This window comes from Nuphar pumila, chromosome 3, assembly GCF_984573655.1.
Source record: "Nuphar pumila chromosome 3, dmNupPumi1.hap1.1, whole genome shotgun sequence".
NCBI lineage: Eukaryota > Viridiplantae > Streptophyta > Magnoliopsida > Nymphaeales > Nymphaeaceae > Nuphar > Nuphar pumila.
The window spans coordinates 29,942,593-29,966,801 of NC_143251.1; the positions used below are offsets into that span (position 1 = coordinate 29,942,593).

The 24,209-nt window shown below is 36.0% G+C and overlaps 1 protein-coding gene across 1 annotated transcript; it reads right to left on the reverse strand.

Moving 5' to 3' along the window:
* Window positions 1–14,357: 14,357 nt before the first annotated feature.
* LOC149842458 (protein POLLENLESS 3-LIKE 2-like) lies at window positions 14,358–16,303 on the reverse strand. Its single transcript, XM_090000666.1, has 4 exons — window positions 16,148–16,303; window positions 15,759–15,971; window positions 15,467–15,622; window positions 14,358–15,350 (listed from the first exon to the last, which is right to left on the reverse strand). Exons 1-4 carry the CDS (start codon window positions 16,301–16,303, stop codon window positions 14,358–14,360), a joined length of 1,518 nt encoding a protein of 505 aa, XP_089856792.1.
* Between the last annotated feature and the right edge of the window lie 7,906 nt (window positions 16,304–24,209).

Here is a 24,209-nt window from a genome sequence, read left to right on the forward strand (position 1 = left end):
TGCACCCTCAAGGTTTAGATGTTTCGTATTATACATATATTCATGTATGCATGCATGAAATTACATGTTTGACACGCGCATGTTTGGATTTACATTCGTATGTTTTAAATTATGAAATATAATTGATTCAATATATCAAATACGCATATTTTAGATTTATATACGTATACTTCGAGGTTCAATTTACGAACATATGAATAACATGAAATGCATTGTTATAATATGATAATTGATGTGACGCATGTGGATTGGTGCATACATGAAATAATTAAATTACATCATGATAGAAATGAAATATACGACAATTATTTTGGATATGTAATCTATTGAATGTTCGAGCCTGGACAGGTAGCTCATGACCTTATGTATGATCATCTGAATTGATTTGTGTTGGTGCCTGAAAATAGTGGTCGATAATATTGTACTTTGATAATTGAATTTATACATGTTTGTTCCCGAATTAGTGGCTATTGACCCGATGGGCGGTTAACTGTATTTAGGCATGTATGATATTAAAATACAATTGATATATTCAAACTCATTGAGGAACGATTCCCAAAAAGAGGATCCTATGAGTTATGCATGTCTAAAACCAAATGGTCCGGTTAGGGTGGAACTGTGAGGATTAACAAGTCTAACACTAGGAAGTTTGAAAAGGGACAAGCTTGTGAGGGTGTACAGGTTCAATGCCAGACTAGGGCAATTTTGTGAGTATGTATCGGTCCAACAACAGGTAGTTGGCAAGGACTAGCCTGTGAGGAGGTACATTTTCAAGATCACAAAATCTGATGATACTTATTTTCAAGATACAATATATCTCTATTAAATGAAATGGTTATAATTGATTGTGAGCTTCTTGAGACAGCTTGTTTGAGAAACTATGGATTTGGCTTTATTTCAATTGTTGTAGCACAATTATATGTTGCACTCAGATCAACTATGAACTCTGACAAGAAATTATGATTGAACAAGTCAAACACATTAGTGAATGGCACATCACGCCTACTTAGACACTTTGCAAATAAAGGCATTATGTTTAATTGATCTATATCATGAAAATATGATTGAGATAAATATAATGACGTATTAGTGAATGACACATCATGCCAACTTAGTCACTTTACAATTATGTTAATTGATTGGTTTATATCATTAAATGTGATATCTGTATTAGCTTTGTATACTCACCATATGTTCTGGTATAAACCTACCAAACTTTCATGAGTCTGACCGTATAGGGTTTTCAGGTAAAGATCAATGTGTAGTTGTGGAGCAGATGCGGGGTGCTGCTATGATGTCAAGTGCTAATCATTTTCCTTTCTCGTACACTAAATTCAGATATATGTTATTATTGTTTTGACTTTGTAATGCTTGTTTATTTGGAATTGAAGTATTTCTAAATGAGACATGTTATCCTCTTTTAAATTCATTATAATCATTTTTTTTATAGAATGCTTGAAGCTTTGAACCCAAGTTAAAAAGGTTTTCGATGATGATTTTAAAGATAAAAGAAAAGTTTTTCAAAATTCACGTGTTTTTATAAAGGTTAAAAATCTTGAGGCGTTACACTCTTAGATTTTTCAAAACTAGTTTTTCTAAAATTTTTTTTTGAAGGTTCTATCAATTCCATGTTCATTATACTACTAGTCTCATCATCTTATCAAACTAACATGCATCACAACATAGTCATACATACTATCACCATGTCCACGTACAATAGTAGTATGCACCTACCTCAAGAAAAACCGTTGAAATGAGAAAATCGTGAAGGTGTGGGTCAAGGCCTCCTCCAACAATGTTGGATCCGATTCTTGGCTCTTCATCTCCTCTAAGCAGTCGTTGTACCTCCTTCAATGGAGGCTCCTTGCTAAAACATGAAGAAGGAGAAAAAAGATGGAGAGAGAGACAAAATAGGGAGGGCATGTGAAGAGACCTCCTCTTGTAGAAAGTAGACTTGATTTCTAAGTGAAACAAAAACTCTTTAGAGTTTCGATTTCACATGGCTCAATTACCTAGAATCCCATCATATGATGGACTCTTCAAAAAAGTGAGAGTGGGCAAGGTAATTTTCAAACTTCCCTTTATTTTCTTTTCTTCCCATTCAATTACTTTAAATTGAAACCAATAACCATTGAGGGAGGGAAGCCACCTGCCCCCTCCTCGTTGGTTCCACTCAAGATCCCTACTTTAGTAGGTTACCAATCTACATGTAATCCTTAATTTAGATAATTCTATTAATTTAAAATCTTCTAATTACTTAGCTAATTAGGACACAACCAAATTAACTAATTATTTTTGTAGAAATGGAAGGTGGGGTGTCCCACCTTGGTTTGGGTGTGGGCCCCACTTCAAATTAAATATCCAAATGTCTTCTCCTCTTGGATTTTAATTTCAAGAGGATCTAATCCAATGGGCATCCCAACCCTGAGTCCCACCAAATCCAAATCTAAATCCACATTCAATTCAAATAAATTCTAAATTCCAAATGCACATTGATTCTAAATTCCAAATGCATGTTTATTCTAAATTTAAAATGCATATTTATTCACATATTCTAAATAAAAATCCAAATTAAGATTCAAACCAACCTGAGACATAAAATTTCATTTATATTTATAAAAAATTCACAAGTGTTATGTTGGCTTTCTCCAAAAACCATCCTATAGGTCTTAGCATAGTGCCCTGGTTTGTCACAGAATTGACAAACAAGATATTGTTGACCTGAGTTGCCTTGTCTATTGGGCCTACCACAGAATCAACCACCTCTTTCATGTCCTTTGAAATGACCTTGGCCAACTCGACCTTGGGCACCTCGACCTCCACAAAAATTGCCTTTGTTGCCTCCTTTTTAGATGAAGTTGGCTTCATGAGGCTTACTCTTATTTACATCTACTTCAAAGATGTAAGCTTCTTGAGAAAGAAGAAGCCTATGAAACTTAGATATCCTGATTGGGAGAACGGGTGCTAACATATACCTAAAATGAGTCATATTCATGAGGTAGACCTCAAAGCACATAGAGGATAAGATCTTCTTCTTGGACGGGTTTATCCGCCACAACAAGTTAATGAGAAATCAATTTTATTTTTGGACTGTACTCATTAATGCTTTTGCTCCCCTTTTTGAATGATTGAAGTTGTTCTTTAACTTACATGACTTTAGCACGAGAGTGAGCAACATAAGTTTTCTTAAGAGTTTTTTATACCTCAAATGATGTGTCAAGATCCATAATTTGCATGTGGACAACCTCGGTAAGAAAGGAGATTAATCAACTCAACAATAGCCAATTGTGCCTCCTCCAAGTCACATACTCTGAATTAAGAACTGATTTCCATATTGGGTTATGAACTCCGCAGGTTTGATCTCTAATCCATCAATGTAACCTTGCCAATTATATCAAATTGGGAGGCCCATAAGGCATAGTTATCAACCAAGAGTTTGGTATTTAGGCAATACTGAAACATATTTGGAGTAGGGAGGACAACTCACTCTCGCTTTGATTGAACTTCATGAACAATCCTGACGAGAGACTTGGACATGAAAAATGATGATAGTGGTTACGGCTCTGATACCATGAAAAGATATCTGACTTGTCAAACCACACAAAAAATAAAAGTACTCACATATTTTTTAATGTGGTTCAATCAGAGGGATCTACGTCCATGGTATTGTTCCTTTTTGAATAATACATCTAAAAGAGAGGACATTTGTTATTTATGGATCAAGGTTACACATTTTTTAGGAGAGTCCTCCTCTTTTAGGTACATAACAAAGTTTCATTTACAAGACTCTTCAAGGTAGGACTTCTGGTTGTGGTAGTCTTGCTCATATGATGAGCCTTCACTAATTTCATCAGGGACTCTCGTACGGATAGGGAGTCCTTTTGTAGAGGACTTGCTCATACAGTGGGAGTCTTTACTTGCATCGGCTCCCTCGTTCTCATTATCTTTAACATACTCCACCCTTCTTATCATGCTCCTTCTCAATACTTTCTCCACTCTATTAGTTGCAATATGAGAAAGAAGAAGACTATAAATTAGATTAACCAGAGTAATATACATTTGTCATCTACAAAAATTCACAAACAAGGCCACATTTTTTATTTCTTAGGAAGTGTTTTCTGAAAGAAATATATTTATTCAAACATGGAAGCTATAAGGTTCTTTCAGATGATTCAGAAGGGTATTATGCAACTCATTTCTTTTGATACGAGTATGTAAAACCCCACTTTGCACGTTCACAAGAACAAACAATTACAAATATCTTTCTTCATCCTTTCAAAAATCTGGAAATCATGATTTGATGAAAATGAGGTATTCACATATTAAAAAAAAAGTCAAAATTTTCTGAGGTAGGGAATAAATTTTTTTCCAACAACCATAAATAAATTCACGTCAGTCCTTTCCTCCCCTAGGTGTTTATCAAAAGGGTTAACAGAAGTAACACCAGATGAAAGATCCCCAAAGGAAAATAAGTTTTGGAAGACAAATGGGAGGCATATTTGCAGTCTTGAACAAACATAAAGTAAAAATATAAAAACAATATCCAAGAAAGATGAGCTTTCAGCAAAAAGTTAATGAGGAAACACGGTAAAAGAAAAAAAAGTCATAAAAAGAGCAAAAAAAAATGTACTTTGACTTCTTGGTACAATTTCTTCTTCCATGCATACAACTTCTCAACATTACAACTATGTCTCTCATGAACACCATTGCCAATAATCTCTTCACTATAACTTCCATAATCACTCAATCCCCTCCATTTACATCCATGACAAAGGACTACTCAGACTCCACCTCGAGTGATGTACCTTACCTACTGAGCAGGAAGGGAAATCAAATAAGCTAAAACCTCGTCTACTTAAGACTAAAAGTATCACAAATAACAAACAAATTAGAAACAAGAAACAAGAAACCCAACAAAAACATGTTAATTTCATGAAGAAAGTAAATTAAAGGAGCAGAATTTTTAACCTATCTCAACCTTCAAGAAAATAAGGGAAAAGCCATCTAAAAAATTTCTTCAAGAAAAACTCATGTAGCACATTTCATTTCGAGTAATGGGTAGGTGCTAAATTAAATATGCCAAATGAAACATGCTAAATGGGTTTTTCATGTTTTTTTGTTTTATTTTTAACTTTGACTGTATAGATGTGATCTATGTGTTGGCATATCTTCATAATCAAACACAGGAAGCATACCTGAAGACGTCATGGAAATGACATGCAAGTGCTTGGCGTTCTCCTCAGCAAGTTAAGGTCAACGATGAGCACAAGCCTCAGGTCGACGATGAACACCCCCTCTCCCTTTTATAAGAAGAGCTGTGGGCAGTTACGTGAATGTGGTCTCTCCACATTCACGTAACCTCCACCCACTTAAAGCTATTAACTCTCCACTATTAGCCTCTAGCCCACTACTTGTAGTGTCAAACCGGGTCACATATGGGTTGGACCCAAACCCAAAATGTCCAACACTATGTACCTGATTTTATAAGGATAAGCTCTTGAAGTGTTCGATTCCGACATATGGGTGGGTTTTTATAACGTTCAAAAAATTAATGGTCCAAAATCTTTGTAAAATTTTGAGTCTCTAAAAATCAAATTTTCCATCAAAAATACATGATTCATGGGTGAATTCCTCATAAATCAACAATGCCCAACACATTTATGTGGTCGAAACTGCAAAAAAAATATCAAAAGAGCAAAAAAACTCATTTAGCATGTTTTATTTAACATATTTTCATGTATCACCAACCCATATATATATATATATATATATATATATATATATATATATATAGAGAGAGAGAGAGAGAGAGAGAGAGAGAGTAATGTGCTCCTCATGCTCTATTTTCTTGTTCTGCCCCCATTAGGCCCTTTCAAAAATCATGGTTTTTGGTCTTTTTTCTCACATCTAACACCCTTGATGTGATCTATAGGTTTTGTTTAGTAGGAACTGGCTTTTGGATCACCGAAATCTGACCTGTATACAAGTTTTATCGGTGATCCAAAATCAATGGTTATGAAGGCATCAATTTTCCTGACTTATAAAAAAATATTTTTTCATCAAAAAACATTTTCTAATAGTCGATTCCTACTAAATCGAGCATGCTAAACACATCTAACAGTTCAGATCTATCATAAAACACTTCAAACTTTGGGCCAAATGGAGAAGAATGAGAAAAGAAGGCCTAATATGTTCAATTCTCATATATATTAGTGGGAATTGACTCTTGAGTCATGTTTTTTCGATAAAAAAATGTATCCTATAGATCACATCTACATCACATCTACGACGTTAGATAAGAGAAAAAATATAAAAAACTATGCTTTTTGAAGGAGCCTAACAGGCAGTATATATATATATATATATATATATATATATATATATATATATATATATATATATATATATATATATATATATATATATAGGAAAACCTGTATGCTCGACCGAGTTTTCCTTCAAACTTGATCGAATGCCAAGGTTCTTTTTTTTTTTTCAAAAAAATAACAATTAGCGGTGATTTTGAACAATCGCTAATTCTCATTTTTTTGCCCAGAGAATTAGCGGTGGTCAAGACCGCCACTAAATCTCGTGAGCGTACAAACAAAAAAAATGATGAATTACCACCATTTGATCATGCACCACAGTTATTCCATATATGAGAACTGAACATATTAGGCCCTCTTTTCTCATTTTGCCCCATTAGGCCCTGTAGTTTGAAGTGTTTTATGATAGATATGAACCATTAGATATGTTTAGCATGCTCGATTTAGTGGAAATTGGCTCGTTGATAATGTTTTTCAATGAAAAAAGATATTTTTATGAGCCAAAAAAATTGATGCCTTCATAGCCATTGATTTTGGATTACTGAAAAAACCTGTATACGGGTCAGATTTCGGTGATTGAAAAGTCGGTTCCCACTAAACAAAACCTATAGATCACATATATGGTGTTAATGAAAAATATTGAAAACTATGATTTTTTAAGGGACCTAATGGGGCAGAATGAGCACATTACTATATATATATATATATATATATAGAGAGAGAGAGAGAGAGAGAGAGAGAGAGAGAGAAAGAGAGAGAGATGAAAACCTATCTAATAGAAAATCTCCCAAACCTACCTAATAAAAAGCATTTATCAGTTTTTTGTTTTTTTTTTCAAAATTCTAACCTTAATAATGTTTTCAACATGATTGATTTGCTAGAAATTGACACTTGGATTATGCATTTTTGATGTAAAAAATGGTATTTGGAGCCTCAAAATTTTAAAAAATTGTAGGCTGTTGATTTTTGAAACGTTATAAAAACATATCCATGCATCAGAATCAAATGCTCCAAGAATGGATTCCTATGAAAACAAGCGCATATGTAAGGTCAAAATTTTGAAAAACACTGAAAATCTGATAAATATTTTTTATTTAGTAGGTTTGAGAGGTTTTCTATTAGGTAGGTTTTTATTCTTATATATATATATATATATATATATATATATATATATAGAGAGAGAGAGAGAGAGAGAGAGAGAGAGAGAGAGAGAGAGAGTAACGGGTCCATGCTAAATGAAACGTGCTAAATAAGTTTTTACAAATTTTTTTGTTTTATTTTTAAATGTTCACCGTACAAATGTGATCTATGTACTTAATTTTATAGGGATCAGCTCTTTGAGTGTTTGATTATGAGGGTGTGTTTTTATACGTTCTAAAAACAAATGGTTCAAAATCTTTGTAAATTTTTGAAGCTCCAAATATCATTTTTTTCATCAAAAACACATGATCCAAGTGTAGATTTATCATAAATAAACTATGCCCAACACATTTATGGGGTCAAAACTGCAAAAAAAAAAGGAAGAATACAAAAAACCATTTAGAGCGTTTCATTTAGCACTGACTCATTTCTCTTTATATATATGTAGAGAGAGAGAGAGAGAGAGAGTAATGGGTCCGTGGTAAATGAGTTTTCTAGTTTTTTTTCATTTTGTTTTAAAATTCTATGTGATCTATGTACTTGATTTTATAGGGATCAACTCTTGAATTGTTTGATTCTGGCATGTGGGGTGGGTTTTTATAACATTAAAAAAATCAACGGTCCAAAACCTTTGTAGATTTTTCAAGGCTCCAAATATCACTTTTTCATCAAAAACACATAATCCAGGTGTAGATTCATCGACCATGCCCAACACATTTATGAGATCGGAACTGGAAAAAAGCATAAAACCCCATTTAGCGTGTTTAATTTAGCATATTTCTTTCACCACTGACCCATCTCTCTCTCTCTCTGAATTCGTTGGGCATTCCTGGTTTTGTTGGTCACACAATTCAATATGCAGATAATACTATAATATTTGGTCATGCGAATGTTAATCAAATGTCTAGGTTGTGCTTCATTATTAAAATATTCGCTGCAATTTTCGGCCTTCGCCTGAATGAGAGTAAGTGCGCTCTGGTCTTACGCAATGCTGACCCTCTCCTCCAATCGGTTGCTGTAAGGATCTTCAATTGCCCGATATCCGACCTTCCTGTTAATTTCTTGGGTCTATCATTGCACTCACTGCAGCCGTCGAGAACTTCGTCTTGGACGTCTGCTATAGAGCGGGTGCAAGGAAAATTGCAGTCTTGGAAGGCCCAATATTTATCTTTTGCGGGACGTTTGACGCTCATTCGCCATGTTTTGGCCAGATTACCAGATTTTCGTATGAGCATGTCCATTATATCGACGACAGTAGAACGAACGATTAACTGTTTGCTTTCACACTTTCTTTGGTCTGGGAATGCGTCTCACAAAAAGTACTCGCTTGTTTCTTGGCAGCAGATCGTTCTCTTAAGGTAGCGAGGCAGCTTGGAGATTCCAACTCTGAGAAAGAGGAGCATCGTTTTAGTCTTGAGTGGGCATGGGTCGCTTCCACATCTCCATCTTCTTGGGCTACGTTTGTTAGGGAAAAATAAGGTAGTTTACCTGACTCCCTTCTTTCGACGCCCAGTTCAGTGTGCCATTCGTCCCTCTGGTTGGAGTGGCGGAAAACACTTCGCTCCTTCAGTGACAAGGATCTTAGGCCTGGCCATGGCCACCCGTGGCTTCACTGGGCCATGGCGAGCGGAGATAGGTTCTCCATTAAGCAAGTTTACTATTCCTTGTTGCCATCCGGGATGGATTGGTTTTCCATTGATTGTATATGGGGTAAGGGGCCCGCTCCAAGGGCAAAAGCGTTGGCATGGCTAGTGGTTCTGGATCGTGTTGAAACCCAGATTAATGTCAGGAAACATGGGCTTCAATTTCCCAGCATGTGTGTTCTTTGCGAGAAGGCAGTAGAGGACACGACTCACCTATTTTGGTTTTGCCCGGTAGTTCTAGACCTATTCTTTCAAACTTGGGGTGCACCGCCTGTTCAAACTCGTTTGAGTTCTGTTATTCGGGACCTCTTGTTTGGTCCCATGAGTTTATGAAACAAAAAAAGGGAGATTATTGTGGCGGGTATGGTTGTTTTCAGCATGGTGGGTGATATGGACTGAAAGAAACAATATCTTTTTCAGGAGAATCAAATTCAATTTTGGAAGGCTACGTCAACGGGTTATGTCTGATGTGTATCTGGCTCTTAAATTACATAGTAGAGACGGGGGGTTCGATCCACTTGTACTTTGAACTGTGCAGTCACCATCTAGATGGTGGCTGTCTTACTCTTATGTTCCTCTTTCATCCAATATTCGGTTGGATGTATTTTGGTAATGTTGAATGATAAATGTTCTCTCTCTATATATATATATATATATATATATATATATATATATATATATATATATATTTGGTGATGCATGTTCGCCCATATGATCACGCGTCTCAATCATAACAAGCGGGTTATAGTTGGTCAAGGATTATGAGCTCTAATGGTAAGACTGTTTAAGTCAGACAAATTAACTGGTTTTGTATGCTGTCTTGTTCACCATGCGAAGCATGACCGAGTTCATCAATTACAACGCCACTGACTTTTTGCTAGGCTTTGGAAATTATACAGTGTGTTGACCTTGCTTGCTTATGGTCATTTTTTTTATTTGAAAGGCAAGCTGAGGTTAGGCAGATCCCTACTAGTTATACAACTATACCATTGTGTTTTGAACCTGCAACGTCCCAACACAAGCCAGACTAGTTGGTTCGCTTATGGTGAATTTATGAACGCATCGAGTGACACATATCTCAAATGGCTGTATTGAATCTGACATGCAGCCCATGCCAAGATTCAAAGAGAAATTCAAACTCTCTTAGTATTCCTATCTCCTTGTTAGCTCATGTATCTCCAACTCTCTCTTCGTATATTCAACTTGTCGGGCTTAATTTGTGGATCTGACCAAGCTATCTGTAAGTGTATTCGGGTTTGGTTTTGTTCATGCGTGTACAAGATTGACCAAGAAATTTTTAACCAAGTCAGCCAACTTCATTGGCTCAAAGTAGAACTTCGATAGGATGAGTAAAAAATTTATCCAAACCTCCCCGGTGTCTTGTTTAGACTTCATGGTGGGAAACTATTATGTGAGTTCTGATGAACTGTGCTTCTTTTAACTTTCATGCCCATTTTTTAATGCTAACTAGGACAATCAAGTCCACAAGAGCATTCCAGCTTATCCTTGACTTAGATTCCATCTGAGTTCGACACTATGTAATAAATTATGACAAGATAGTATCTAAAAAAATAACCTATAATTTTATAAAATTCAAATACAGTAAGAAATACTAACAATTAAGTATGACATATCTACATATGTTTGCAATTAAGTATATAATTTCATTACTTTGTTTTGTTTTTATGACAAACAAACACATTTTTTTATTTATTTAAAATAATCATAATAATGAGATTAACTATACACTCATATGACATATCAATTTAAATATGTAAATAAATTTTTTATTACCAAATCAATATTCTAAATTAGTATATACAATCATAAATAATCAATTGAAATATATAAGTTTGTCTAGATGGATTAAGTTTCAAATCATAAACACTTGCAATTAAAAGCAAACATGTAATCATAATTAATAATTATAAATACAATTTTAGTTAAGATCAAGCTTATTTAAATAATCAATTAAAATCTCATATCCTAAATCATTATATACAATTTATGATAAAAGTTATAATGACAGATAAATTATGTGTTATCAATCCCAAGTTAGGAGATTGTTTGTTTGAATGCATATGATTCCAGAAGTGAACCAGATGAGTATTTGATGATTCTATAAGTGAACCAGAATGACATGTGATATACTGATAAATAATATGTGGGTCTATTGAGGCAATGTGTTTTTGTCATCTCTTGTGAACATCTTTTGAATGCTAAGCTTTAAATCTTGTCATGATGTTATAATATGCAACATAATGTTATGTTGTACAATATAATATTTTGATATGCAGCACGATGTTATAATGTGCAACATAATGTTATGATATGTGACATGTATTATAATGTGCAACATAATGTTATGATATGTGACATGTGATTATAATGTGCAATAAGTTATAAAAACCATGTATACACAAGTGAATGCTTATGAAATAACAAGTAGTTTAAAAGAACTAATGTGGTGTCATAAGTGTACAAATATAATATGTGACATGTGATGATGATATGCAATAAGTCATGAAAAACATGCATACACACGTGAATGCTCATAAATGAGCAAATAGTTGAAAAGAACCAATGTGGTACCAAAATGACACAAAATTATGAAAAACATACACGCATACAATAAATGACCTCATAGCAGATGTGGGGGTATAAATACCCAATTAGTTTAAAGGTACTAGGAGCATATTAAATGGGTTATCAACATGAATTTGATAATAAAATGTATAATTGCCATGAGTGGGTAGTATGATGTTCTTGTCATATAGAAAATTATAAAAATTTAACTTAAAATGGATGTAAGGGATAATTGACAAGAAAATACCAAATGATAAATAACACATATGAAAAAAATCCATTGAATTTTTGTCTTTAATAAAGAGAACCTAATAAACCATTAAATCTTGGGCTTACCTTAGAGAGATAGCTGGTACATATTCTTTTGGACCGTTATAATTATTTTCGAGCAAGAAAGCTTATTTGGTTCTTAATTCTCAGAGCTTAGAGAGCCCGACTATCATTATTGCCCTTGAGGGTATTTCATATTTTCTGCATAAGTTTAGGATGCATCTTATTCTTAATAGCCACTGATAAAATTTCTCTCATCTGTGAATTGTCCTCTATAGATTTATCATAGTAAATCACTCAAGAAATTAAATCACATGACATAACAAATACCCCAGTGGTTTTCTCTTATTCGAGACAATGGCCTATGAGTACCCCCATAAATAGTAAGCAAGAAAAACAATGCATTTATATTTTGGTGAATTTGTGTTGAAAACATGCTTTAATGATTCAAATACTTAATCATTGATATGTTCATGTTTTGTAATATGTTGCATACATTTAATTGCTATAATTATTTATCTGAATGCATTATGATTATTATATTGCATTTTATATATTTTGAAATGATGCCTCATTAAAACTCGCTAAGTCTAACCCCTATGTATGTTTTGTTTTGTACATACATACAATGTTATTGTGTTCTTATTAAAACTCGATGAGTCTAACCCTTATATTATAAACATTCAGGTAATGATTAAGCAAGTTGGAGTGATGATAGAATACTACAGGCGGTGCCAAGAACCAACTATTTCAGTCTTGGTGATTTGTTTTGAAAAATGGTCTATGATTGTTAAGACTGTTTAATTTTGTTTTGACAATATTGTTGGTCATCAATTAAATGTTTACTATAGATTTATTATAGTAAATCACTCAAGAAATTAAATTACATGACATAACAAACACCCCAGTGTTCTTCTCTTATTCGAGATAGTGGCCTATGAGTACCCCCATGAATAGTAAGCAAGAAAAACAATGCATTTATATTTTGGTGAATTTGTGTTGAAAATATGCTTTAATGATTCAAATTCTTAATCATTGATATGTTCATGCTTTGTAATATGTTGCATAAATTTAATTTCTATAATTGTTTATTTGAATGCATTATGATGATTATATTGCATTATATATATTTTAAAATGATCTATGTCTTATTAAAACTCGCTGAGTCTAACCCCTATGTATGTTTGGTTTTGTACATACATACAATGCTATTGTGTTCTTATTAAAACTCGATGAGTCTAACCCTTATATTATAAACATTCAGGTAATGAGTAAGTTGTGCCAAGAAAGTCTTGGCAATTTGTTTTGAAAAATGGTGTATAATCTTGTTAAGACTGTTTAATTTTGTTTTGACAATATTGCTGGTCGTTAATTAAATGTTTATAAACAAGTCATTTAATTGATGAATGATTTAAATTGGTATCATAATTATATTATCACTTTTCTATCTTGAATTTTGAATTTTTGAGTTGGAATCAATCTATAATTTAGACCAAAACTCAAGTCTGATATATAAAAAAATGGATTTAATCAAGAATACTTGTAACTTGCCCAAAATTCTAACCAAAACCAAAATGAATGTTTTTTATGTATTCTAAAGAGTTTTAAAAAAATTATGAAATTTTTTAAGTATATTTTGTTTTTGATATATCCTAAAGAGTTTAAAAAAAAATTATGAAATTTTTTAAGTATATTATTTTTTAGTCAAAATTTTGAGGCGTTGTTAGTCAACTACTTTTTGTCTTCTTGTGAAGCCAAGATGGACCGTGTTTATTTTCCCATTTATCTTTTACAGGTATTTCTGTTACTGCTTGTCTTGTAAGCCAAGATGGACCGTGTTTATTTTCCCATTTATCTTTTACAGGTATTTCTGTTACTGCTTTTGTCTTCGTGTGTGTGTGTGTGTGGGGGGGGGGGGGGGGGGGGGGGCATTTGGTATGTTGTATTCACCCATTTTTTTGAAGCTAGGTGTTTATTTTCTCATTTATCTTGTTGTTGAACAGAAAATTGTATTTACCTCTTGAAAAATGTATAAAATTGGTTAATACAAAGATAAAATTGTAATTATCTCAGCACATTGGCCTCGTGTAAACAAATGTTGATACTGATCCATCAAAATTTTCATTCTTAACAAAGATTTTGCAAAGCTAAAATGAAAACAAGCATCATTGATTAAATGAATAATTAGCACGCATGGCCATCAAAGAATTGATTAAATGAAGAATGTCAGCGGCAATCACTGTTGACTACTTAGGATTTCACTTGGCACCCTGCAGACCAACAGGCTTAAGAGAGGAGAACAAGTCCATCTCCCACCCTAAATCAGCAGCATCATAAATAAATAAAAAATAAATGAGACAAAAAATAAAGGGAAACCCATGGGACAAGAAGTTCAGTTGGGGCATTGAGGGCTCAAGGGAAGAGCGATCTCCTGGAAAACTTTGAGTCGCTTGGGTATCTTTCTCTGGCAATCTGTTGGTTTTGCAGTATCACAAATAAAAGCTGCAGCTGCCATTATTGCTTCTTCAAACTCTTTGTTGTCTGGCCAGATGATACCATCATCGTCGCTTTGTTCTGCTGGTTCTGCTAAAAATGCGCTCTTTATTGATCTTTCTTCAAATTGATCCAACCCTGTTTTCTTTAACTTCTCTATATCTTGGTCTGTGCTAACTGATCTTGTCCTCTTAAGGTTGCATACAGGGTCATGAATGGTTCTTTCAGACAGGGTGTTTATTAGTTTCGAAGAATAAAATGGTGGGGCATCAATATTTAGTGAATTCTGAGATGTTGGTTTGGTGCTTTTTTGCAATGGAGGAAACCCGCTGTCTATATTGATTGAATTGAAGTTCTCATCAGCATAAAACTGGGTGCGAGGCTGAGGTGCTGATGGTGGTTTGCTGCTTTTCTGCAAGGGAGGAAAACCATGGTCCATATTTATTGAATTGAAGTTCTCATCGGCATAAAACTGGGTGCAAGGCTGAGATGCTGGTTTGCTGCTTTTCTGCAATGGAGGAAAACCATTGTCAATATTGATTGAATTGAAGTTCTCATCAGCATAAAACTGGGTGCAGGGCTGAGGCTGCCACACTGATGAAGATACTGGATGGAACTGATCCTGGCCATTCATAGATTCGAGATCCCTGAGCATCTCTTGTGCTCTTTCATATGCTTTTAGATGTGAATCAACACCTCTAGGTCCATCTGCTACAGCAGGCTTCACCCTCTGCAGAGTTACTTTGGCCTCTGAGATTCTCCCCTGCTTCATCAAGCAGATACCCAAATTGCACATTTTATTATTATCAGGGCCAATCGATAATGCTTTTAGGTACGCGGCTTCTGCATCGACATAATTGTTCTGCTGCATCAAAGCCCAACCCAAATTTCCCTATAAAAGTTTGTTAGAGAACATGTCAGCTCCTTTTCTATCCACACTGAATTTAGTAGTATTAGAGTCACATTAAAAAAAAATCTCATTGGTGTAGGAACAAGGGAAACGCCTACCAGTAATCTAGTTGTTTCTTCTTCAATGGAGACCTGAAACTTCTTTCCTTGAGATCGTGCTGTCTTCGTTCTCTTGCCATTAAACGCCATCCCTTGTTGAATTAGGAACAGTTTGTTCTTCAGAAGGGAAATCTGATCATCTAACCTCCCACACCTCTGCAACAGATTGACTTTTAGTACCACCAAAAGAAAAGAAGAATCATAGAGGATGAGTACAGCAAAAAGGAAAAGGTTAGGCGTTTGAGAGGCAAAACAAAGGTTACTTTGAAGAGCGAAAAAGAAGGAAGCAAACCTTATATAGATCGAGAAGGATATTATCAAGGGACTCCTGGGAGCTGTCCGAACACCTGTTCCGTAGCGATTTGATGGCTTCAATTGCTTCCTCTGTGCGGTTCTGCTGCTTCATCACAATGGCCATGTCCTTGAGAGCACTATCCACTCTGTCACCCGCATTGATTGCTGCCCAAAAGAGCGCAATCGACTTCTCAGGATCTTTATCTACCAACTGGTCCAACACCACAAATGCAAAGGAGACCAAAATCAATAACGGAAACGGGAACCAACTACAAAAATAAAAAGTGGGTCATCTAAAGCCAATAAAAGGAAATTAAAGAAACGAAGGGAAAGGAAGGGGAAGGCATCATCCTCATCACTAGATGGAAGTAAGGGAAAAAAGCCTACCTGAACGTGTTTGGCTCTGACATAAGGGGTGTCTCCAATTGGGACTTTGTGGATGACATGAAATGAATCCGACCGAGCGTGAGGGTGCCGAATAGAAGGAAGGGGTTTGATGGGCGAACATGGTGCAGATTTTGAAGGCCTGATAGGGAGCGCCATTGCAGCAGTATGGAGACAGGATGGTGGTGATCTTCTTCTCAGAGATGATGCCGGTTAGTTGATAGATCTTTGCCCTTTGTTTTTTTCGGAGAGAAAAGAGAGAGCGGCCAGAGAAGAAGCAGAGCTCAGGAAGAAAGAGTTAGAAGAAGCGATCCATGCGATGGAACGAGTCATCGATTTGAATCGATTGGGAATTTCTCGACCGTTGCTGGGTTACCGTTGGGACGACGATAAACAAAAATCTAGCCGTTGCATGCTAAAAAATGGTCCGTTGGAGGTTTCTAACGTGGCGAGGCAGATATTATGACTCATCCAGAAAATAGAACTACGAATGGACGGACCGGATCATGACTCCAAAAGACCCACAAACACTGGGCAGGGTCACATAGAGATCCAAAGCCCACAAAGACGGGGTAGGCGTAGGTCAAGGTGGGTCCTTGTTCAAATTTAGGCACACTACCCGGGTCAGATATGGATCTGAATCGAAAAAATGTTACACGTGGCGAGCTGGTATATGTCATGGCATATACCGCTCCGCTCTGGATATATCTAGGGCATACGTCTATTTGGGAATGGACCCAGTTACAACTTTTTTTTAATGATGATGAACCCTTGCCGAAGTGAGGGTGGAGCCCCCACGACCACCCTGCCTTACGTGGGGCACCTCTGAAAGATACCGACGCCACCTTCTGCCAGCGGGTTTGGATCCGGGGTCTTCAACTCAACACCTTCACAACCACCCGGTTGGCCATGCGAGCGAGACCCAGTTACAAGGATGTAACCAGATCCAAGAACGCGTTTGACACAGCCAGATGGGTCTGATATCTGTCAGGACTGATCATTTGGCAGGTTGTGCTTCAAATTTGTCGCAATGACAAAAAGGGGTCTAATCTGCTACACCAAACTGGCAGCACACCAATCACTGGATGGGTACACCAAAAAATGGCATGGTCTCGGTTTGGACCGACCATCCTTCGAGTCTGCCAGTCGGTTGGGCTCATTGGGTTTGACATATGTGACCAAAATGCAACTGGTGGTTGGACTTAAATTTGGAATTGAAAAGTTGATCAAGATGTGTCCAATTTTCCATCCCCTATGTCGTTATGGACAGTCTGATTTAATTAATCACTACCACCCAGGAGATGGATGTAAGCCGGTGGATGCCATCCCACCTACTAAAACACACAAGAAATATAACACGTGCGAATTTTGTTTTAACTTTTAAATTTGTGCAAAATTTAAGTTAAAATCAGGTTAAATTTAAGAGTTTAAATTAAAGTAGAACTCTAGTTAGATCCGTTATGAGTCATAGATCTCGTAGAAGATCCAATTCAGTAATTTTTAATTTTGGTTAGTTCAAAAAAATATAATTTCTCGATTTTCTTGAATTTCTTCATTTCGAATTATTATAAAATTAAATCTCAAGTTATAAAGAATATTGCAAGAATAATTATAAAATTTAAATATGTGGACTAAACAAGAAAGTAAATGATTTGTATATTTTTAGAATATGAATATTGGATTTGGATCTAAATCCTAGCATTCGGTCCAATATAGATTTGGACCTTAAATTAGGTAGTTGATTTAACTAATAGTATTTAGATCTGACTCAATGAGGTTGGATATAATCTATGTCATTTGAATCTAATTAGAGATGAATTGGCTTGGATATAACTCAGATTTTTTCTGGATCCAATATGATTGAATTGGACCTATAGTGTTGAACACTCCGAAGGACATCATTATTGTTTCACTTTCAAATTGATACTTCTCATTTTCTATAAATTTTAAAAAGTCTCACTTCTCGATTTTACTTCTCGTATCATTTCCCATTTCCACTTCCTCCACATACAAGTGTTTAACATGTTTTATTTCTTAGGAAACACATCCTGGATTATTTTTTTTAACCTAAAAATATGATTATTTGATTCATCAAATTTTGGCACATTGTGAGTTGTTGATTTTTTTGACCCTTGAAAAAACTGCTTACATCTTTGCAAATACATGATTCAAAACCTATTTTCTACTAAATCAGCTATGTAGTTCATATCTGTAAGGTTGCATCAATAGAAAACATGCCAAAGAGTTGGAAAAAGTTGTGTTTTCTGCCAAATTGTATGTACAAATAACTGTAGCAAACATATATGTGTGTATATGTGTGTGTGCAAACTCCTGTGTGGATGTGGGTGTTTTGGGGAAGGGAGGTGGAGGTGGAGGTGGAGAATGGCCTAAAGTAGTTACTAATAATATTATGAAGTCTAATGCTCTAAGAAACACGGCTATCTACCTACAACTTGCATATCCACCATCAAATAGATACCACAAGGCACATTGCATGCAAAGTAGTTCTTGTATCATTTGCCCTCAAAGTGAGAGAGATCATGACCCAACTGATTGGTCGCTCTACCTAGATCAAACATGAAGTTTTGAACAATTCCATGCATTTTGGTGATTTCACGGTTAACCATTCATTGTTCCATAACCGCTGCCCAAGGACTGAATTGCAGAAGGGAGGGGGTGATGTTGTCCATAGGACATGCTCCAAGCATGTATCTGACAAGCGTGCCTTCAGTTTGTGTTGTCACGTCTTGGATTGCTGTTAATTTCTTCATGCAGTCAATTATGCTTGGTTGTTGGTCGGGCTGAGCAAAGAGTCACTTGGTTTGATTGCCCTTAATAATGGTTGGTTCTTCATCTCACAACATTAACTCACTACCTGATTTTTGAACTGGTGAATCAGTGAAAAAGTTCACTACTCCATGTAGGGGCATAGCCCTACTGTGCACCAGGGTGTTTTCAACAGTCTGGAGCATCTGATCTAACTGTGCATGCTTCCGGTCCATGGTGCACTGATGTGGCATCGATGATGGCCTTGCTGAAAAAAGAATCATCATCGTTGACAAGTCTACCAGTGTGGTAGTCAACTTTATTGAACTGTTGTGCAGCAATTGGGGCCTCTAAAGGCCACTATCATAGTTGTTGAATCTTTTTGTGATTCGGTCATCAAAATCATCCCATGTATGAACTCAAGCCACTGTACCATCGCAATGCACCACCTTCAAGGCGAGCAACCACTTCGATAATATGTGCCTCAAGGGGCATGTTGTAACATGTAAAAAAGTATTTGCCCACTCACACACATTCTCACTAAAAAATATGGTATTTCAAATCGAGGTTTCTTACCTATGCCACACACAAAATTATGAGGTGGCTCTTCGAGAATCAGTGTGATTGGGTGTCCCCTTTAGCCACCATTAAAGTCAACACTCTTGTCTATGTCATGCCTTCGCTTGTGGAGAGCGCCCAACTGATCTCCTAGGACTGTTACATCTCTATCAATATGCTCCAAGCAACAGATTTTATCGATGCCCTCTTGCCATTGCCGAAACAACTCGACTTAGGTTCGTTCGACAATCGCCTGGGTGTTTTTAGTATGTCAACGAATCTCTTTGAATTTACCATCATAAAAGAGTTGAGATCCCTTTATGGTATAATGTTTGCTCTGATACCACTTGTTAAAGGAACACATGCATAGTTGATGAATTATGAGATTTATACAATTTGTTGCATTATTATCATATCATAGATATGTCACTAAATGAATCATGTTGTCTATAGATTGTGAATGCTTTGTTTAAAATTATGACCAATATGTAAAAATGAATACTTTAGAATGTACATGTTTTATGTTGTGTTACACCTTACCAACTCAAAAGAGACTGACCTTGTTTCATGGAGAATGCAGGTGAGGAACATTAGTTGGAGCATGATGACACAGTGCAAGACTAAGGCTAGTGAACCATATCACCAATAGTTGTTCCTAAGATTATTTAGGGTTCTAATTAGATAGGAACCATTTTGATAATATACATTGATGTGATACTCTGATGTTAAATTAATTGCATTTGTATTTTGATGAATGAATATCAAAGTTGAATGTATAAAATCATTGGTTTTGGAGCAGGATCCAAGTCCTAAAGAGAATGGATCCAGTCTTGTGTAGTTTTTTTTTCCATTGTAACTTGGCCATAATTGTCTAACATATATTTAAACATTTTCGTTATTTGAAATGTTTGTATTTACAAAAAATAAATAAAAATTTTCAAAATTTTAAGTTAACATTTTTGGGGCATTGCAAATTAGATCTCAGACTTAATGGATTTGGGTCTATTTTCACAAAAATAGAGAAAACAAAATTTACAAAATGCTTCATTCCAAACAGAACCTCAAAACATGACTAAATTGAAAATTGTTTAACAAGTAACATTTAAGAATGTCAAGCACATCTAGTAAAGGAAACTATGCAGAATTGTGATTCCTTGACTGGTCTGCATAATCTCTCCATCGCTTGTAACAACAGTCTACTCATCACTTAAAATGATAAGATGTCAAACTACATCCAATCTGGTAGGTACAACAATGTCACATATTTATAAAGAACTAATATATATATGATGAAAAATCATGCATTAAAATATATATGAGACACATTAATCAATGTCATAAAGCATATAATTGTAAGATCTATTGATTTATACAAAAAAGGCATGCTTTCCAATAATAATGTGAATATAAGGTCTTTGTTTCGATATTATCCTCCCTACAGGTATTCACAAGATGAAAATGTAAAGGCAAATTGAGATAATTCAGGGGTTTGTCATGCTATGTATTTTAATACCTCGAATGACTAGCTGAATATGCTTCAAAGATGACGGTGTAATGACCAAGAGAAAACTCTCCAAAGGTCGAGATAAACAAAGATATGTCCTAAACTTACTGTAAAAGTTGTGGAATTTACCACATAGTCATGTCCCCTAACTCCGATGATTGGGGACGTCGAGACATTGTCGCTCAAGAAGCATAATAATTAATAATAATGTCCATCAGAGCTTGTACCACCTATCATCTCTCTAGGTAAGAAGTACAGATGAGTTATTGAATCCTCTATTATTAAAGAGATTTACCATATTTGCATATGCCTCATGTTAGTAGGCATCATCTACCTATTCTAGGTAGGTTCTTATGTTTGTGTATTATCATAACTCATTCAATATGTTATGGTCTTTTAAATCGATTGAGCATCTTGCTTCTAAAGGCGATCTTAGGATTAAGTGTGCACATATTTTTTCTTAGTATGGTGCATTGGTGCACTTCGGGGTTTGCCATAAGCCCCAATTCATTAACAAGTATATGAGCATGCTTCACATGTTTTATAGTACAATAATAATAACAGTTCACATGCAATTCATATGTTATTTCATGTGGTATAATAAACAAGCATATCATAATGTACAACAATATGACAATGCAGCTATATCAATATTATATTCTGACAGTAATCCACTATGAGAATTCAGGTTTTCCTCTAAAATCAAATCATTTGTATTTTCAAAACAACATAGGCATATTGGGAATTCCTGAAGGACAAGTATCACCTGAATTGAAAGTCGAGATAATCCAAAATTTTTAAACGCATGTGTATTAATGGCTCACTTTTATACAATTTAAAGCCCGTATATTACTGACTAAAATATGCAATATGCAGTGTCTGAAACTTGAATCATGCATTAATATTTCACAATGTCAAGAATCTACATGCATACATAAATAAAACATGCATATGTACTGAAATATGCGTACATAACAAAATATGAAGATACGAAGCATGCATACATAAATTAACATACAAAATATGCATTCGTAAGTCAAAATACAAAGCATGCATACATAAATATGCATACGAAATGAAAATATGCATACACAAAGGAACTATGCATGTGTAAATTAATATACAAAATATGCTTCATAAATGAAATATGCATAAGTAAATGTAAATAAAATATATGTACGCAAATATAATTATGCATACGTAAATAAATCATGTATATACAAATATAAATATGTGTATGTAAATGTAATTATATATGCATAAGTAAATAAATCATGCTTACATAAATGTAACATGTGTATGTAATAAATAAAACATGTGTACACAAATGTAATTATGCGTACTTAAATATAAATATGTGTACCTAAATAAAACATGCATACACAAATATAATTATATGTATATAAATAAATCATTAAGTATATATATATATATATATATATAAGGAATATAAACATCATATGTATTTTCCTACCTCAAAATAAGTATGGTATTGCACCAATGCTCGGTTTTGACGACAGAAGTAGTGGAGCGGAGGATGCCACGACGGGAGGCGGTGGTGGGTTGCATCACCTGGGTACGATGGCCCACAAAAAAAGAACTCGAAGATGGCAGCGATCGGCTTGGGTTGAACTACGTTCTTGTAGAAAATGAGCGCAGGAGGATGATGCAACAACGCCTCTGTCGAGCAAGTGGCGCTCGGCGGGGCCAACTGTTGTTTGGCGGGGAGGTGGCCAGGCTCGGCTGAGCTCCCGACTGAGGCACAAGGTTCGGGCGGCGATCGACAGGTTCGGGTGCAACTCGACTGGGCTGAGTGCAACTCGGCTGAGACAAGTTTTAGTAAAACATGATCGAGGGGGAGGGACGACAAGGTGGTTCCGACCACCCTAGTGGCTCCGGTCAAACCTGAGAGATAGGCATTGTCTGAAGCTGGCACCTTACCCAGACCGAGCTCTGTCATGCCGGGCTCGATTCAGATAACTGAGAAGGAGGAGAGAGGAGTGGCATCGGGGCGGTGCCTCTGCTCAGAGAAGGGGCATAGGCGTCAGGTGGCCTGGGTCGGACAAAAACAGAGGAAGAGAAGAAGGTGGGGGCAGACAGTGGCTCAGGCGGCAGAAGCCGAGGAGGAAGAAGAAGGCAAAGGGGGTGCGAGGCCCTTGGTGGTCATCGGCTGGAGCTGGGTGGCGCAAGGGAGAGGCATTTTGGTGGTCCTCCGACCACCAGGCTAGATAACAGGATAAGAACGAGGTCGGTTGCCTCATTCGCTCGTCTGAATGACAGGGAAACCATTAGAGGGTGTTGGCACGACAACAGGGTGGTTCGGCAGTGGGGGGTGTCTCTGGTGAGCTTTAGGTGGTGGTGGTTGTTACCACTACCGGAAGAACTTGAGAGGATGAGTGGTGGTCAACACCACCTCTCGGCTGAGCTGAGAGAGAGAGACGCGTAAAAATAAGAGAGAGAGAGAGAGTGGGGTTTATAGAGAAAAAAAAAACAGAGTAGGGAGGGGGCTTTGTAGGGTAGGGTGGAGGCTTGGTGGGAGGGGTTTTAAATGTGAAGCGAGGGGGGCGGGTAAAGGTGAGAGGTTTGGGTTGGATTCAACCCCAACCCATGTGGAAGGGTATTAAATGAGACCTCTTTTTGGATCTTATTGGATCTAGATCCAAAACCTAAGTGTATACACACACACATACTTTGACTGTCACAATAGCCTAAGGAGCTAACACAACCTGGTGTAAGCCATAAAAGTAACTTCAACGGTCATGGCCGCCATAGCTCGATATTTTGCCTCAGTGCTAGATCTTGCAACCATTTTTTGTTTTTTGCTTGCCGAAGAAACAAGGTGGGAGTCTAAATAAACCTCTTAACCTGTAATAAATCTTCTTGTAGTTGGATCATAGGCCCAATCAACATCCTAATATGCAATCACCTTGATTGAATGGTGGGTAGGTGTATGAGATGATTTTATATAAACTAGCCTATTATAAATAGTACATTTAATGTATCAAAGGATACACTTAACTGCTTCTAGGTGCTTTGTTTGAGGCCTATGCATGAACTGAAAAACATGACTCACGGCAAAAATCAGGTTAGGCCTAGTGAAAGTGAGATATTAAAGATACCCAACTATACTTTTGTATTTGTTGGGGTCTTCCAAGTAGGTATCATTAGTTGAATCTACACTTCAAAGTGTATGAGCAGCCATTGGAGTATCTGTGGGTTTGCATTGTAACATACCAT